This window comes from Caretta caretta, chromosome 1 (assembly GCF_965140235.1).
Source record: "Caretta caretta isolate rCarCar2 chromosome 1, rCarCar1.hap1, whole genome shotgun sequence".
In the NCBI taxonomy this organism is placed as follows: Eukaryota; Metazoa; Chordata; order Testudines; family Cheloniidae; genus Caretta; species Caretta caretta.
In genome coordinates, this window is record NC_134206.1 from 28,826,432 (window position 1) to 28,843,717 (window position 17,286).

Sequence of the window (17,286 nt, forward strand, 5' to 3'; positions counted from 1 at the left end):
ACCCTAGAGTTTTCATGCCAGATGGGCTCTATTATAAGCGTAGAAGTGACATGTCTGGGGCTCTGTCCCGGAGCGTCCGTTTGATTCTTTGGTTTTCTGGTACACTTGTCTGAGCTCCTTAAGTTTCATGCGGCACTGTGTTGCATCCCTGATGTAGCCTCTGTCTCTCATGGCCTCGGAGATTTTTTGAAATGTTTTGGCATGTCGTCTTTTGGAACGTAGTTCTGATAGCATAGATTCCTCTCCCCAAACAGCGATAAGAACCAGTACCTCCTGTTCGGTCCATGCTGGAGCCCTTTTTCGATTCTGGGACTGTATGGTGACCTGTGCTGATGAGCTCGCCTGGCCAAACAGGAAATGAGATTCAAAAGTTCCTGGGGCTTTTCCTGTACACCTGGCCAGTGCATCCGAGTTCAGAGTGCTGTCCAGAGCGGTCACAATGGTGCACTGTGGGATAGCAGCAGAATACGGACCCTGGACTTCAGAAAAGCAGACTTTGACACTCTCAGGGAACTGATGGGCAAGATCCCCTGGGAGAATAACATGAGGGGGAAAGGAGTCCAGGAGAGCTGGCTGTATTTTCAAGAATCCTTATTGAGGTTACAGGGACAAATCATCCCGATGTGTAGAAAGAATAGTAAATGTGGCAGGCGACCAGCTTGGCTTAACAGTGAAATCCTTGCTGATCTTAAATACAAAAAAGAAGCTTACAAGAAGTGGAAGACTGCACAGATGACCAGGGATGAATATAAAAATATTGCTCGGGCATGCAGGAATGAAATCAGGAAGGCCAAATCACACCTGGAGTTGCAGCTAGCAAGAGATGTTAACAGTAACAAGAAGGGTTTCTTCAGGTATGTTAGCAACAAGAAGAAAGTCAAGGAAAATGTGGGCCCCTTACTGAATGAGGAAGGCAACCTAGTGACAGAGGATGTGGAAAAAGCTAATGTACTCAATGTTTTTTTTGCCTCTGTCTTCACGAACAAGGTCAGCTCTCAGACTGCTGCACTGGGCAGCACAGCATGGGGAGGAGGTGACCAGCCCTCTGCGGAGAAAGAAGTGGTTCGAGAATATTTAGAAAAGCTGGACGTGCACAAGTCCATGGGGCCAGATGTGTTGCATCTGAGAGTGCTAAAGGAGTTGGCGGATGTGATTGCAGAGCCATTGGCCATTATCTTTGAAAACTCATGGCGATTGGGGGAAGTCCCGGACGACTGGAAAAAGGCTAATGTAGTGCCCATCTTTAAAAAAGGGAAGAAGGAGGATCCTGGGAACTACAGGCCAGTCAGCCTCACCTCAGTCCCTGGAAAAATCATGGAGTAGATCCTCAAGGAATCAATTCTGAAGCACTTAGAGGAGAGGAAAGTGATCAGGAACAGTCAGCATGGATTCACCAAGGGCAAGTCATGCCTGACTAATCTAATTGCCTTCTATGACGAGATAACTGGCTCTGTGGATGAAGGGAAAGCAGTGGACGCGTTGTTCCTTGACTTTAGCAAAGCTTTTGACACAGTCTCCCACAGTATTCTTGCCAGCAAGTTAAAGAAGTATGGGCTGGATGAATGGACTATAAGGTGGATAGAAAGCTGGCTAGATTGTCGGGCTCAACGGGTAGTGATCAATGGCTCCATGTCTAGTTGGCAGCCGGTATCAAGTGGAGTGCCCCAAGGGTCAGTCCTGGGGCCGGTTTTGTTCAATATCTTCATAAATGACCTGGAGGATGGTGTGGATTGCACCCTCAGCAAGTTTGACACTAAACTGGGAGGAGAGGTAGATTCGCTGGAGGTTAGGGGTAGGATACAGAGGGACTTAGACAAATTGGAGGACTGGGCCAAAAGAAATCTGATGAGGTTCAACAAGGACAATGTTTTTGCCCCATCAGGCAGTGGGATTTCTACCCAGATTTCAAATGGGCGGCGGAGACTGCGGGAACTGTGGGATAGCTACCCACAGTGCAACGCTCCGGAAGTCGATGGTTGCCTCAGTACTGTGGACGCACTCCGCCAACTAAATGCATTTAGAGCATTTGTGTGGGGACACACACAATCGACTGTATAAAAACGCTTTCTACAAAACCAACTTCTATAAATTGGACTAATTTCATAGTGTAGACATGGCCTGAGGAAGCCCCACATTCAGAATATCCCATAGCCCAATGGTTAGAGCACTCACCTAAGAGATGGTAGTTCCCTGTTCAAATCCCCTTTCTCCTTCAGGTGGAGGTGGGCTTTAGCCAAGGGTCTCCCACATCCTAGGGGAGTACCCTAACCACTCTCCTCCTCCTTACTAACAACATAGGTGCTGCTGCCAAGAGAGGATTTACAGTTCAGAATCCCAAACAGAGCTACGTGCCTCCCTATAGCCTGGATTTAGGCACCTACCTCTGAGACTTGGTGGGATTTAGCACAACCCATCTCATTGGCATCTCCCATTGGCTAGCTTAGGCTGCTCCCCACATAGTGAGCTGGCTTTTGTGAGTTGCAGTCCAAAGTTCCTGTCTCTCCCCGTTTATTGTAGAGGAGCTTGGACGCCTACCTCAGGCTTTGTGAATCTGTTCAGTGTCACCATGCCAAATTCCTTTTGTGCATTCAGGTCTCTACAATTTGCTTAAGTTTGGATTGGAATCTAGATTTCAACAGTCCAAGTGCAAGCGTGTTCAAATCCTGGCTTTTGCTTCAGTCCATTAAAGCAGAAGTTCCCAACCTTTATCTAAGATGACGCACCATTTTGTCTTTTTTTGCAACCTATCATTATATATACGCACCCTCTGCCCCAGGACCAAAACCCTAATCCTGGCCTGGTGCAGAGGGGCAGCCCTGGGCGCGGGAGGGTCGGGGGATGGAGTGTGAACCCAACCCCACTCACCTTACAGCAGCAGCTCCTGTGCCCTCGGGGCCAAACCTGAGTGGCACTGCAAGTCCGTGTCCCAGGCTGCAATGTCTGGAACAGGGATCCAGCCCCAGCCCCGCTGGGCAGGAGCTTGTGTGTGGGTTGAGTGTGGGGTGGACTCATTCTCCACACCCCACCTCCTCACCCACCTAGGCCCTCCCCTCGGCACCAGAACAGGAGAAGTATATGCTTGCCTAGGCCAGTACCTAGTAATGGATTAATCGGCCCTGGACATGGCAAACCATCTAGAGCTCTCCAGTGACCTACTGGTGTTCGGAAAACAGTGTGTTAGAGAGATAAGGGGCCAGATTCACTTACACCAGTATAAATCAGGAGTAACTCAGCCCATTCTAATGTGCATATTTCCTCAGCACCCCCTGAGGACAGCTTTCAAGTGGAGGCCTCTGTAGCTGAAGAAAGAGGATCAAATCTCTATGTTACATAACAGTCGTCTGTCCCCCCCGCCCCCCCCTTGAGTTTGCTTGGAAGCATTTATCTGAGCATTGACCTGTGCTATTGTAGCAGAATATTTTTGCGGTGGGTGGGAAGTTGATTGCTCAGTGCAATAGGGATGTTTAAAAAGCGCAGGTATCAGTTTGTTATCTGTCTAAAAGAATTCTTATTATAGAATCATATGCTTGTTTGAAACTTGGAACGTGCATCACCCCGGCACACAAAACCCCCTGGGAAATGCTCCAAGCGAGTGTCAGAATGACATACATTCCTGCCCTGCTTTAATGGGAGGTCTCTCTCCTTTCAGTTTGAAATAGAAATTCAGAGGATTTCAGAAGCGTATGAGGGCCTGGTCAAGACCACCACTAAGAGAGAGTCTCTGGACAAGGCTATGAGAAACAAGCTTGAAGGAGAAATTAGGAGACTTCACGATTTCAACAGGGATCTCCGTGGTATGTTGAGTTTTTTACACATTTTTTCACTCTAAGTGACACGCTGTATCATTCCTCAATTATCAAGCTCCTAATCACCAGCCTCAGGCTTTAGACAAACCGATTTTCATGTGTTTTAGATAAACTGCTTTAGAAATCAAGTTCTGTTTGTTGGTAAAGGATAAAAATGCTCTGATTTTCCAAGTTACAAACAAGTTCCCCAGCAAACTACATGAGACAACTTTAAGCATTGGATTTTTGTTCTAATTCTTAAAACACCAGTTTAACCTGAAGACCAAAATTATAAACTCTGCAGTAAACCTCTAAAGGTTATTCTTCCCAGTCTGCAAATCTAATCTATAATGAGCTCAACAGCAAGGTATGTAATATAATGTAATATATAATATAAAATATAAGTCTCAAATAGGACTGTCGATTAATCACAGTTAACTCACATGATTAACTCAAACAATTAATCACAATTTAAAAAATTTATCACGATTAATCACAGTTTTAATTGCACTGTTAAACAATAGACTACAATTGAAATTTATTAAATATTTTTGAACGTTTTTCTACATTTTCAAATATATTGATTTCAACTACAACATAGAATACAAAGTGTACAGTGCCCACTTTATATTATTATTTTTATTACAAATATATTTGCACTGTAAAAATGATAAGCAAAAGAAATAGTATTTTTCAATTCACCTCATACAAGTACCATAATGCAATCTCTTTATCATGAAAGTGCAACTTACAGGTGTAGACTTTTTTCGTTACATAGCTGCACTCAAAAACAAAACAATGTAAAACTTTAGCGCCTACAAATTCACAGTCGTCCTTCTTGTTCACCAATCGCTAGGACAAACAAGTTTGTTTACATTTACAGGAGATAAAGCTGCTGGCTTCTTATTTACAATGTCACCTGAAATTGAGAACAGGCGTTTGCATGGCACTTTTGTAGCCAGCATTGTAAGATATTTACATGCCAGATACGCTAAATATTTGTATGCTCCTTCATGCTTCGGCCACCATTCCAGAAGACATGCTTCCACGCTGATGACGCTCGTTAAAAAAGTAATGTGTTAATTAAATTTGTGACTGAACTCCTTGAGGGAGAATAGTATGTCTCCTGCTCTGTTTTACCCGCATTCTGCCATGTATTTCATATTATAGCAGTCTTGGATGATGACCTAGCACATGTTGTTCGTTTTAAGAACTCTTTCACTGCAGATTTGGCAAAATGCAAAGAAGGTACCGATGTGAGTTTTCTAAAGATAGCTACAGCAGTGGACCCACGGTTTAAGAATCTGAAGTGCCTTCCAAAATCTGAGAGGGATGAGGTATGGAACATGCTTTCAGAAGTCTTAAGTAGCAGCACTCCAATGCAGAAACTACAGAACCCGAACCACCAAAAAAAAGAAAATCAGCCTTCTACTGGTGGCATCTGACTCAGATGATGAAAGTGAACATGCGTCGGTCTGCTCTGCTTTGGATCGTTATCGAGCAGAACCCTTCATCAGCATGGAGGCATGTCCTCTGGAATGGTGGTAGAAGCATGAAGGGACATATGAATCTTTAGAGCATCTGGCGTGTAAATATCTTGCAATGCCAGCTACAACAGTGCCATGCGAACCCCTGTTCTCACTTTCAGGTGACATTGTAAACAAGAAGCGGGCAGCATTATCTCCCATAAATGTAAACAAACTTGTTTGTCTGAGTGACTGGCTGAACAAGTAGGACGGAGTGGAGTTGTAGGCTCTAAAGTTTTATGTTGTTTTATTTTTGAATGCAGGATTTTTTGTACATAATTCTACATTTTAAGTTCAACTTTCATGATAAAAAGATTGCACTACCGTACTTGTATGAGGTGAATTGAAAAATACTATTTGTTTTGTTTTTTACAGTGCAAATATTTGTAATCAAAAATAAATATAAAGTGAGCACTGTACACTTGGTATTCTGTGTTGTAATTGAAATCAATATATTTGAAAATGTAGAAAACACCAAAAAATATTTAAACAAATGGTATTCTGTTATTGTTTAACAGTGTGATTAATTGCACGATTAATTAAGATTTATTTTTTAATCACTTGACAGCCCTAGTCTCAAATGCATTGCAAACATTCAAAAGCCAAATTTTCAAAGAGCTTCCCATTGAATAGGCAACATTTGTAGACACCCTTTTTGCAAGTGCAAATGGATGTGCACATTGTTTAACTGTGTGCCTAACTATCCACTGAGTGTGCACAGATTCCTCTTTGTGCGCTTGTCCAATGGAGGCCCTGTAAAAATTGAGTCATGATTTTACTCAGCACAGCTGGAGGCTGGTCACCATTTTACAGATGGAGAAATGGAAGTGAAGAGGCAATAAGGCTAGAGCCAATGGAGCAATGGGGTGCAGGGAGGTAGAATGAGTAGTGCCTGAGTGGTGGAGGAGGGTATCACATGTCTCTCTCTGTAGGGGAATCGCAGTTCAAAGCAGCACTGTTGCTCCTCTGGTACTAGCTGCTGGTCAGGAGTGAGGCTGTCCCCTTTGTGATGTGCAGCAGCACCACCCACAGCAGGATTGCCCTTGCACTTGCAGGGTGAGCTTCACCCGTGTACAGAGGGCTGGCAAAATGCTTAGGCATCATTTCATTGCCCTGTCATCCTCCAGGTAGTTCTTAATTGGGACAAAAGCATAGGCCTTGTGCTGGCCCTCAGCCTGGAGCTGAATTTCATCTGGAGACCACCACAAGCAGCTACATTAGAGTACTTCGTACCGTGATCCACAGTGCTGCAGGCATTCAGGTCTCCTATTTCCTGTACTGTTAGTTTCAGGCTTTCATCTCCTGAAGCTCGACAAATTCGAACAGGAAATAAGGGGCACTCTTTAACATTGAGGGCAATTAACCACTGGGAACACATTACCCAGGGATATAGTGGATTCTTCTTCACTTGACAGCTTTAAATTAAGTCTTGCTCAAAGAAATGCTCTAGCTCAGTGTTTCTCACTGACAGGTCCGTTGACCGGCGCCAGTCCCTGAGATCTCCCTGACACAGTTTAGGAAGGCAAAAAACTGGTCCCAGGTGTCAAAAAGGTTGAGAAACATTGCTCTAGCTCAACCACAAGTCACTGGGCTTGGGACAGGAATCACTGGGTGAAACTCTGTGGCCTGTGTTACTGCAGGCAGTCCAACTTGATGATCTAATGTTGCTTCTGGTTTTCAAATCTATGAAGGCCTGAACTCTGCCAACCAGTAAACATCTTCTTAGCAACCAGAAACTAAAAGATTAATCTTCTGAAGGAGTCCAGGGCTCATCCCTCACTGTTTGATATATACCTCAGCCTCTTTCATTTTTATATCTCCCTTTTGAGCTTCTATTTATACCATGCTGCTGGCATGCGTTTTCTTGGTTGTTGGCCTATAATTTTATATACATGTATTTATACTTAAAGTATTTCCTGTTTATGTGCAGACCGACTGGAGACTGCCAATAGGCAGCTAGCCAGCAGAGAATTTGATGGGCATGAAGATAAGGCAACAGAGGGCTTTTATGCCTCTCAGAGTGAGTACTGCATTCATCTCTTCTGAAGATATGGTTTTTAACTGGAGTGGAGGAGGGAGCTTAGTCATCATTTTTTATTGCCTTTGTGGTTAGGTTTTACTTAGCTAGTTCGTTGTGTAACATTATTGCAGCTACCAGACTAGGTTCTGTTGCCTGTTGTTTCTCTGTGCACCAGAGCCATGCAACAGGAGTGAACGGTACACACAAATTAGCTCATTTTGATTAAATATTTACTTTAAAATGTTGCTTGCAGGGGTAGTCCCAGAACACACACATCTCAGAGAAGCCAAATTCTTCTCTCAGCTGGGATAGGTTCAGAGTAACCTCCACTTACTTCATTGGAATGACTCAGGATAGACACTAATGTGAATGAGAGCAGAATTTGGCCCCTTCTTTGAAGAAGGGAACTGGAGGGACAGCAGTCATACACTTCTTGTGACATCCCAGGCATTTCCCCACAGGTTCAGGCTTCTTTATTGGCGGGATGCTGTGCTGTTCCAAACAGAACAAAACCAAATGAGAAATTTCCCACAAAAAAAAAAATTATGGAAAAAAAATAGTTTTGGGTCAATCAAAAAGTTTTGTTTCGATAAAATCACAACATTTCATTCTGATTTTGACCTTTTAAAAAATTAATCTAAAAATAACTAATTTTCTTTAAAAAAAATAGCCATATTGAAATGGAAAATGAAAACATTCCATTCTGAATATTTTGAAATGGGACATTTTGATGTTATCAAAAATTTTGTTTCTTTTATTTCTGAACAAAATTTTGTCAAAATCTACATATTTTCTGAAATGTTTCTATTTCTACAAAACCAGAGTGTTTTGTCAAAACTCCATTTTGATGAAAAATTTCCAACCAGCTGTATCAAAGGAGCTTCAATGGGAGCTCAGGGTGTTGAAAACCTCCCTGGTGTTATGCAGCACCTTGTCGGATTTGATCCAGTTGAAGCAAATGTCCTGAATGTGACTTAATCTTCATTTTCTGGTGTGTGTTGATGGTTTCCTTGAATGACAGCATGTGACTATATAGCACTGACTGCATAATAATGTACGCAGGAGGCGAGATTTCAGGTTGCACAGACAGCCTTAATTTAGTCAGTGGATGATTCACTTTGCAACTGTAGCTTTCTTCTAGCATTGTTTTTTTAATATGGAATTTCCTACATTTTAAAAAAAGGAGAAATAGGGAAACAAAGAAATTCTACCATGTGCTGCTATTTGCTAGCAACACTAGAATGTGCTGCATTGCACAGCTTGTGCAATCTGTGAGGCAGGAGCCTCATTCCGTGCCCACCTGTCTATAATGTATTGACTTTTTCTTTCTTGTACAGTGCTTAATAGATACTAAATAGTTCTAGAGGTTTCAGAAGTGTTCTTCTACAAGTAGATGCAGCCATGTATTCCACATAAGTGTGTGTGCTCCCAGTGCATCGGAGCCTGAGAATTTTGCCTCATAGTACCCATAGCACTCACGCTTCATGGTTGTAGCCCCTCCCCTGGTTATATAAGGTATAGTTTGCTCTCACTGCCTGGGGCTGGAGTCGGAGCTCTGTGTGGTTTTCACCTCACAATCTCTTCTCAGTTACTGAGAGTTTTTTCTCTTTGTAGTTATACAGTTAAACCCTACTTAGTGTTAGTGTTAGTTAGCAAGTTAGTGTCGTTAGTGTAGTTAGTTGCCTTGGGTGATGCCCTCCCAAGGTTCAAACGCTGCCTGTCGTGTTCAAGGGTGATCCCCTTCAGTGGTCCCCACATGAGGTGCTTGCTCTGTGTGGGCAAGGGTCACGCCAAGGAGTGGTGTTAGATTTGTTAATCGTTCACAGAAAGGACTCAAGTGGATAGAGACCTTCGTCGGAAGCAGCACCTCATCGAGCAGGCCATGAGGCCTGTTTCAGCACAGAGGCCCGAGTTGGATCGGCGGTCGCTCTCAGATTCAGTGAGTGACGCTGCTCTGTGTTGCAGGGCTGGCATCTTTCCTAAGAGATGAAGAAGCTGTTCAGCCTCCTGGAGTGCGCCAAGGAAAAGGTCTCATAAAACCAATTGGGACCACTCCAGGTCTCGTGGAGACTCTTCTTCTTCGTTTAAGAGGAGTATGGACTGGTGTCGTGCTACTGCCTGCACGCGGGATGGAGCAGACCCTTCAAACTGCTCCCCAGTACCGCGTAGAGGCATAGGGGAGCACATAGCAGTGACTAGGATTACTAACTTTGGTTGGACATATTCCTGGAGGTTTCAGCAGATGACATAATCTTTAATTAAAGATTAATCTTTAATCCTTGGAGGCTCCAGGACAATCCTGGAGGGTTGGCACCTCTACCGGTGACTCTAGTTCCAGTTCTGGAACGTCCGTGGCATCTGGTACCAATGACAGTGATGCCAGCACTGGGTGTTTACACACTGACAGTATACCAAGCAGCTGCAGATCTGCTCTGCCTATCAGTTCTGGGCTTCCCACTCATCCAGGACTTCACTGGGGTTATGGCATCCACGACCTTGTTGGCACCGTCTGGGCTTGTCTCAGTATCTTGGGGTCCGTGGACAACACAGCTGGATTTCCACCTGCCACAGACTGCAGAATTGAGGCCAGTGCGGGGCCTGGCACTGAGAACCTCCTCTGCACTGGTGCACTCCTTGGCACCGACATTGTCTTGACAGCAGATCCTGTCTTCCATCTCAGCACCATCTGCTGCATCAGTTCTAGAGCTGCTGATGTTAGTACCAACACTGCTCCTGGCCCCGGATGTAACTGTGATGTATTTGGTGTCGGCTGCGCCAATTCCATCAGCAGCACTAATACTTCTTTCCTACTAGGTAGCAGGTGAATCAGATCATCTCCTTACATCATCAGGGCCAGCTCCATCACTGTCCCCGGAGACCCAGGGCGCCTCAGGATTCAGGTTGGGATCTTTCTTCTGCTCTCCCCCACCTGATTGATGCCGAGAAGAGCACTGGTACCAAGACAGAGGCCGCGACCCAGAGTCTCCTGGCCACCAGTGCCCTACCCGTACTCCCAGAGACCTCCTTGGAATCTGTGGGATGGTCCTCAGTGTCAAAAGTCACATTCCTCACCCTGTTCCAGAGCAAGACCTGATAGGGGTACGTCGGCGGCGGTGGTGTTCCATTGTGAGTTCAGACATCGGTTGAGCTTCCCTTCTCAGAGTTGTCCCGTCCAGATCTGACAGTTCAGGGCAGGACCCATCTCTAGTGGAACTGCTGCTTCATCATCATCCCTTGATGATTTGAGGGTACCAGGCTCCTCTTCTCCATCAGTGCCTGAGGACTTCAAGGCCAACCAGGACCTTGCAGTGTGTGGCTGCTACCTTGGGCATCCAGGCAGCGTTCCTGCAGGAGAATACTCACAAACTACTGGATATTCTTCAGCCATCTTCCGCGGGAGGGTAGCCTTTTGACCTATTAATGAGGTACTACGGAGTCTGCGAACATTCTGTGGAGTACTCCGGCTTCAGTGCGACCTGCAGCGAAGCATTCAGAGAAACACCATTTTGTACCTACGCAGGGTTTTGAGGGCTTCTGTTCCCTAATTCCCTGGTTGTGACTGCAGCAAATGATGGGGCTTGGCAGGGCAGGTGTAAGTCTGTGCCCAAAGACAAGGAATCCAAGAGGATGGACTTAATGGGTAAAAAAATCTATACGTCCTCCTCCCTGCAAATGTGTATTGCAAACCAGCAGCCATTGCTATCCAAGTACAATTTTATTAATTGGACAGCTATGTCTAAATTTGTACACCAGTTACCTGGAGCCTCCAGGGACGAATTTTGAGCATTGGGAGCTGATTTCTATTTGGTGGCCAAGACATCCTTGCAGTCAGCTTTGGACATGGCAGGTACCTCGGCCAGAGTTGTGGCCTCAGCAGTAACCATGAGAAGGGCGTCGTGGCTGCAAAATTCAGGCATTGCTCCAGATGTGTTGCAGACTATTGAGGATGTGCCTTACAAAGGTCGAGTGCTTTTTCCGGAAAAGACTGCTGAAACCTTGCTCTCGTTTAAAGACTCAAGAACCAGCCTATGCTCTCTTGGGATATATACTCAGGCAGCATGGAGATGTCATTTTGACAGTGAGTGGCAGCATCAACTGTACCACTTGCAACACGCCTTTGGGCAATCCTTCCACCCCCAAGGCAACAAGACTACCCCAGAGAGGGTCATAGATCCCAGAGGCAGAGGCCGTCAGGTCTGGGGTTTGGCCAGCTGACTCTATCCTCTCACAGCATCTACCAAATGCCTGTTTTAATTTGTATGTCCAGGGCAGTGATCCAGTCATGATCACTATATCCCCATCCCCCCTGTTTGGGGACAGGCTGTCTCATTTTCATAATGTTTGGGGCTCGATTACCACTGACAGCTGGGTCCTAAGCACCATCAGATCAGGTTATGCCATCCAGTTCTTTTCCATCCCTCCTTTCCACCTTCCTACCCCATCTCTCTTCAGGGAGCCCACTCACTTGACATTGCTCCTTGAGCAGGTTCAGTCTCTACTAGCTTTGAGAGCTGTAGAGGAAGTCCCTGTACAGCACCAGGGCCCAGGGTTTTATTCACAGTACTTTCTGGTTCCCAAAACCAAAGGAGGGGTGAGACTGATTCTTGATCTCTGCAACCTCAACAAATATATCAGATATGTGAGATTCTGGATGGTCACCCTATCAGCTATCCTCCCTGCGTTAAATCAGAACAACTCTGGACCGTCAGGGTGCTTATTTTCACATGACAGTTCTTCCGAGCCACAGACGGTTTCTCCAGTTCGTTGTGGCACACCGACATTATCAGTATACCATACTCCCTCTAGTCTGGCCTCTTCTCCCCCAGTTTTTACCAAATGGATGGGTGTAGTGACAGTATAACACAGGAAAGGGGGAAATTCATATCTTCCCGTAACTACATGATTGGTTACTGAAGGGCAAGTCCAGGGAAGAAGTTCTCTCTCGTGTACACTCCACACTTCGCTGACTTGATCATCTGGGTCTCATTTGCAACAGAGACAAGTCAACATTGGTCCCCACTCAAAAAATTGAGTTCATTGGGGCCTTAATAGGTTCTACAAGTTTGAGAGCACTTCTGCCAACAGATTGTTTTCAGGCGATTTGTCATCTGTATTTGGAGCTGCACTTTCAGCCTTTAACTACAGCTCGAGAGTGCCTAAAGCTGTTGGGTCACATGGCTACTTGCCAAGTTGCATCTTCGCCCTCTCCAAATGTGGCTGCAGACAATTTTATCATCCAACCCATCACCCCTTAGACAGATTGATTTGGCTCCCTCCGCTCCTTATGGAGGTGGACTGTTGAGGGCAATATAGGCTGTTCCCTTCACTTGGTCTCACCAGCCAGGACTGTTGTCACTGATGCCTCCTTGATAGGCTGGGGAGCACATCTGGAGTCGCTGAGAGTTCAGGGCCTGTAGTCAGAACGAGAAGCTACATTTCATGTCAGCATTCCGGAACTTCAGTCCATTTACAACACATATCACGCCCTTTGAGATTGCATCGTGGCTCAGTAGTTCACATTCTTACAGACAACACCACCGTGATGCATTATGTGAACAGAAAGGAGAAGCACACTTGAGTGCTGTGTCAGGAACCAATCAGGGCATGGCAGTTTTGCATTGGAGAGAACATTACTCCAGTGGTTAATCACTTACCTGGGGCCCAGAATCAACTCACAGATCACCTCAGCAGGAATTTCTTCCAAAGTCACAAGTAGTCTCTGAAACCCAGTGTCCTGCAATCCATCTTTGTAATTTAGGGCATCACTACGATCTATCTGGTCACTATGAAAGACAGTAAGAAATGCCATCTGTTTTGCTCTGAAGGGGGCCTTAGTCTGGGCTCTACCTTTCACCTGGGTTGGGAATCAGCACTCCTCTGTGCTTTTCCTCCAGTTCCAGTTATCCCTCGGGTAATCCTCAAACTCAGGTTGGATCATTCCAGGGTCATCCTCATTGCTCCAGCATGGCCAAGGCAATCTTGGTTCTCTTGCTTTCTGGTGTTATTGATTCAGCCTCCCATATCTCTTTCTCTTCATCCCAACCTCCTGACCCAGCATCACAGTCAGATCTTGCACCCTGCACTCAGCCCTCTATATATCATTGCATGGCTGCTCCATAGTTAAATTAGAAGGAACAATATTCAGAGGCTATTCAACAGGTTTTACCTAATAGTAGGAAACCCTCCACCAGATTGGCCTATTTGGCCAAATGGAAATGTTTATTGGTGTGGTCATTGACTCGCAGGGTTCAACTGATGTTGACTGGGATTCAGGACATCTTGGAGTATTTGTTGCATCTTCATGCTTCAGGTCTTGCACTCAATTCGTTGAAGGTCCACCCAGCTATGATTTCGGCATTTCATCCACCCATCCAGGGGAGGTCGACATTTGTGAAAGCCATGGTCTCAAAGTTCTTGAAAGGAGTCCTTTGTCTCCACCTACCAGAGAAAGAACCAGTTCCTTTGTGGGACCTCAGTACGGTCTTAGGGGTGCTGATGAGACCTCCATTCAAGCCTTTGGCATCTTCTTTTCCTCTTCTGTGTCAAAAAACTGCATTCCTGGTGGCTGTAACATGCGCAAGGAGAGCATGTGAGTTCCAGTCTTTGATGGCAATTCTCTAAAGACAAAATGCCTTTGTGGTCACACCCTAAGTTTTTATCTAAAGTGATATCTCAATTTCACCTGTAACAGGCAGTGTATCTATCTGTGTTCTAACCTAAGCTACATTTAACCCTGGAGAAGCAGCATCTTCTTTCGTTGGATGTTAAGTGTTGCCTCGCCTTTTACCTGGACAGGACTAAACCCTTTATTATTTTGCCTCATCTGTTTGTGTCCTATGCAGACCAGATGAAGGGACAAGCAGTCTCTTTGCAGGCAGTCTCCAGGTGGATAACTTCCTGTATTTGAGACTGAATATGAAAAAATGCAAGCTACACCCCTCAAGGGGTGTGAGCTCATTCCACGAGGGTGCAGGCTACATCAATGGTATTTTGAAGTGGCATTTCAGCATTGGACATTTACGGGGTGCCACTTGGTTGTCTGTGCATACGTTTACCAGTCATTATGCCATTGTATCTGCTCTGGATGTTGCAGTAAACTTAGGTAGAGCAGTCCTTTAAGCAGACTCTGGGCCCCACCTCCTCCAAGTACTGCTTATGAGTCATCTAAGTGCAATACACGGCTGCATCTACTCAAAGAAGATGAAACGGTTACTTAGTATAACTTGGGTTCTTTAAGATGTGATGCAGATGTAGTATTCCACAATCCACCCTCTGTCCCCTCAGCTTTGGAGTCTATACTCTTGGCGTTCAGCGTGAAGGAACTGATGGGGGTTGCGGTGGTGCTGCCTCATATAGCCAATGGAGGGGCTATGGCTACAAGGCATGGGTACCACTAGGCAGCATTCTCTGGCACCAGTGCACTGTGTTTGCACACACATAAGTGGAATACACTTTTGTATCACATCTTGAAGAACCAGTTACAGTAAGTAACCATGTCTTTTTAAAGGACTCTGTGATAGTTTCAGAGTGAGGAAACTGGACTCAAACTGTTGGATATTCCAGAATATTTAGGCTCTGTAATTCCTTAACATTCTAATATTTATGTCTATAATGTAGCCTGTGGGTGTGTACTTGCTACTACATGTTACTAAAAACACTAAACTTTATTTGAACCAGATCACGTCATACATTATACTGCGATTTAAAGCAAATTTTTAAAAAATCCTTTACTAGGACCTTAGCCAATGAGATACCAACCAAAAGTATACCCAACACTGAAGAACAAATAGTTACTGCACAAATCTTGAATGAGTGGATGTACCATCCTACTAGCTAAATGAGTGTTTGCTAGGATGCATAGATATTGTTCTATGACCACAGATTTCAATGTGTTAAAAGAGTGTTTAAGGAGAAGTCACTCTGCAAAGTGACCTTGTATGGGTTTCATATCTTTTCCTTCTCCGTGGCTTCCATATTTCCATATCAAGTTTGCTGAGTTTACAAGTTAAAAGTAGGAGGCAAATCTTCAGTTGGTGTAAATCAGCCTAGCTCCACTGAATGCATTGGAGCAAATGCTGATTTACACCATCTGAGGATTTGGCTTGGGGTTTCCAACTGCCAGCCATGCTAACTCCACCTGGAATTTGAAAGTCATACTGTGTTCTTTCTGGCTCATGCAACATCATCAGTAACAAAGATGCCACAGTGGGAATGTAGATGATCATTTTGTTGTAGATGCGCAAAGCAGAAGGCAATCTAGCCCACTCTTCCATAACTGTGTTGGCGCTGCATTGTTAACAGATGTCATTAGACCTGTAGATGGTGTTCTGAATACAGAAGCAGGTCTGTTGAATAAGAAGATACCACTTTCACACAGGCCTTGTCTATTCTGGGGACAGTTTCAAGCAAGGATAGATTACACCAATGCAATTTTCAGTTTATAATGCCTTTGCCTTTTGATACAAAGGGTCTACACCAGGACAGCTAAACTGATGGCTGGGCAACTGATGGTTAAAATCGCCAGTGTAGCCAAAGCTGTAGTCCCTTTTCTGACTACAACTCTGCTTCAAAAGATGGTTTTATTGACACATAACCAGAAGTAATGATGTAACCGCATGCTGTGCTCTCAGCATATCACAGATAACAATTATAAACAAATATAGCTCTTTGAGATCACATCACACAAATTGGTGTGGATGCTTGGAGTGTCTACTAGTCTAGGCCAGAGAGCCAAATGTGACAAATATGATGTAAAGCTTTTCCAATAATAGAAAAAGAGGGGGCACAGAATTTACAATCTGTATTTATATTTTGTGGGCAGCTATTGCCTGCAGAATAGATTAGCTTGATATGAGAATATTGGTTGAGTACTTTGCTGTTGAGATCCACAAGGAATTTCCTTTTCTCCAGATGTAATGAAAATCCCTTTGCAGTCCAGGTTTAGCAGGGACCATGTGACTAATGTCACTGATATGGTGTCATTTATAAGTCCTTTCTGAGGGGCAGAATACAACTTGGCTTGCACTCTGTTGCAAGCAAGGTCTGGTGTTATGTGGGCCCCTTCTGTACACTCTGTTACATCTTTTGGTAGGAGCTTCAGCCAGAAGACTGCAAGCTCTTTGCAAATTTGTGGCTAAATTGCAGCCTGAGTGCACTCAGTACAGCTTCATTCATATGTGTCTGTATGTACTGAGATCTACATAATTAGAAGAGACAGGTTGTGGTGATTGAAAGGGCAGCCACTGGGGTTCCATAGGCTATCAGAGCTAAGTTCCTATCATCTATGCCTCTCATTTTGATAACATCTGAGCACCTCACCATCTTCAATGGGTCTATCTTCATAACATCCACAGAAGGTGGGGGCATTTTGTTATTCCAGTTTTACAGCTAGGAAACCGAGGCACAGAGCAACTCAATGACTTGTCCTACGTCACACAGGAAGTCTGTGACAGAGACAGGAATTGAACCCCGATCTCCCAAGTCCCTGGCAAGCACCCTTACCACTGGACCATACTTTCTCTTGTTTTTTCAAATCAGATTAAGGGCCAAATTCTGCTCTAGGTCACACTTGCTATACCACTGATAGCCCCAGTGTATAACCCATGGCCCCAGTGTATAACCCGAAACAGAATGTGGCCATAACAACTGTCATTCTGAATCAGAGTCATTTACCTCAGGGTGTTTTTGCAATCCTGTCTATTTTTTAGCTAATGTGTTATTTAATTCTGGATTATTGCTCTTTATTTATAGCTGTTAATTGCAAAGATGCTGTGCAGAGACCGTGCCTTTCTCAAATGTGAATTCCTGTAGTCATTTAGTCTTTTATCAGTCTTGCAGCCCCTACCATGGGTAGTTTTCCGATGAGCTTTGTCATTAGCTCACCATCAGTAATTGAAACTGTAGAGGGAATTTTGGAGGGTAGATTGTAATTACCGCTGATGGAATTTGGCCAGGA

General features: G+C 44.6%; 1 protein-coding gene across 5 annotated transcripts in view; it reads left to right on the forward strand.

The window, feature by feature from the left end:
- The window catches only part of AMOTL1 (angiomotin like 1), a 122,183-nt gene that overhangs the window by 68,700 nt on the left and 36,197 nt on the right, over positions 1-17,286 (forward strand). For all 5 annotated transcript variants that reach the window (XM_048843375.2, XM_048843365.2, XM_048843356.2 and 2 more), the window contains 2 exons: positions 3,650-3,794; positions 7,242-7,331. In XM_048843375.2, coding sequence (XP_048699332.2) covers positions 3,650-3,794; positions 7,242-7,331 — 235 coding nt within the window. The remainder of the gene's footprint in view (positions 1-3,649; positions 3,795-7,241; positions 7,332-17,286) is intronic.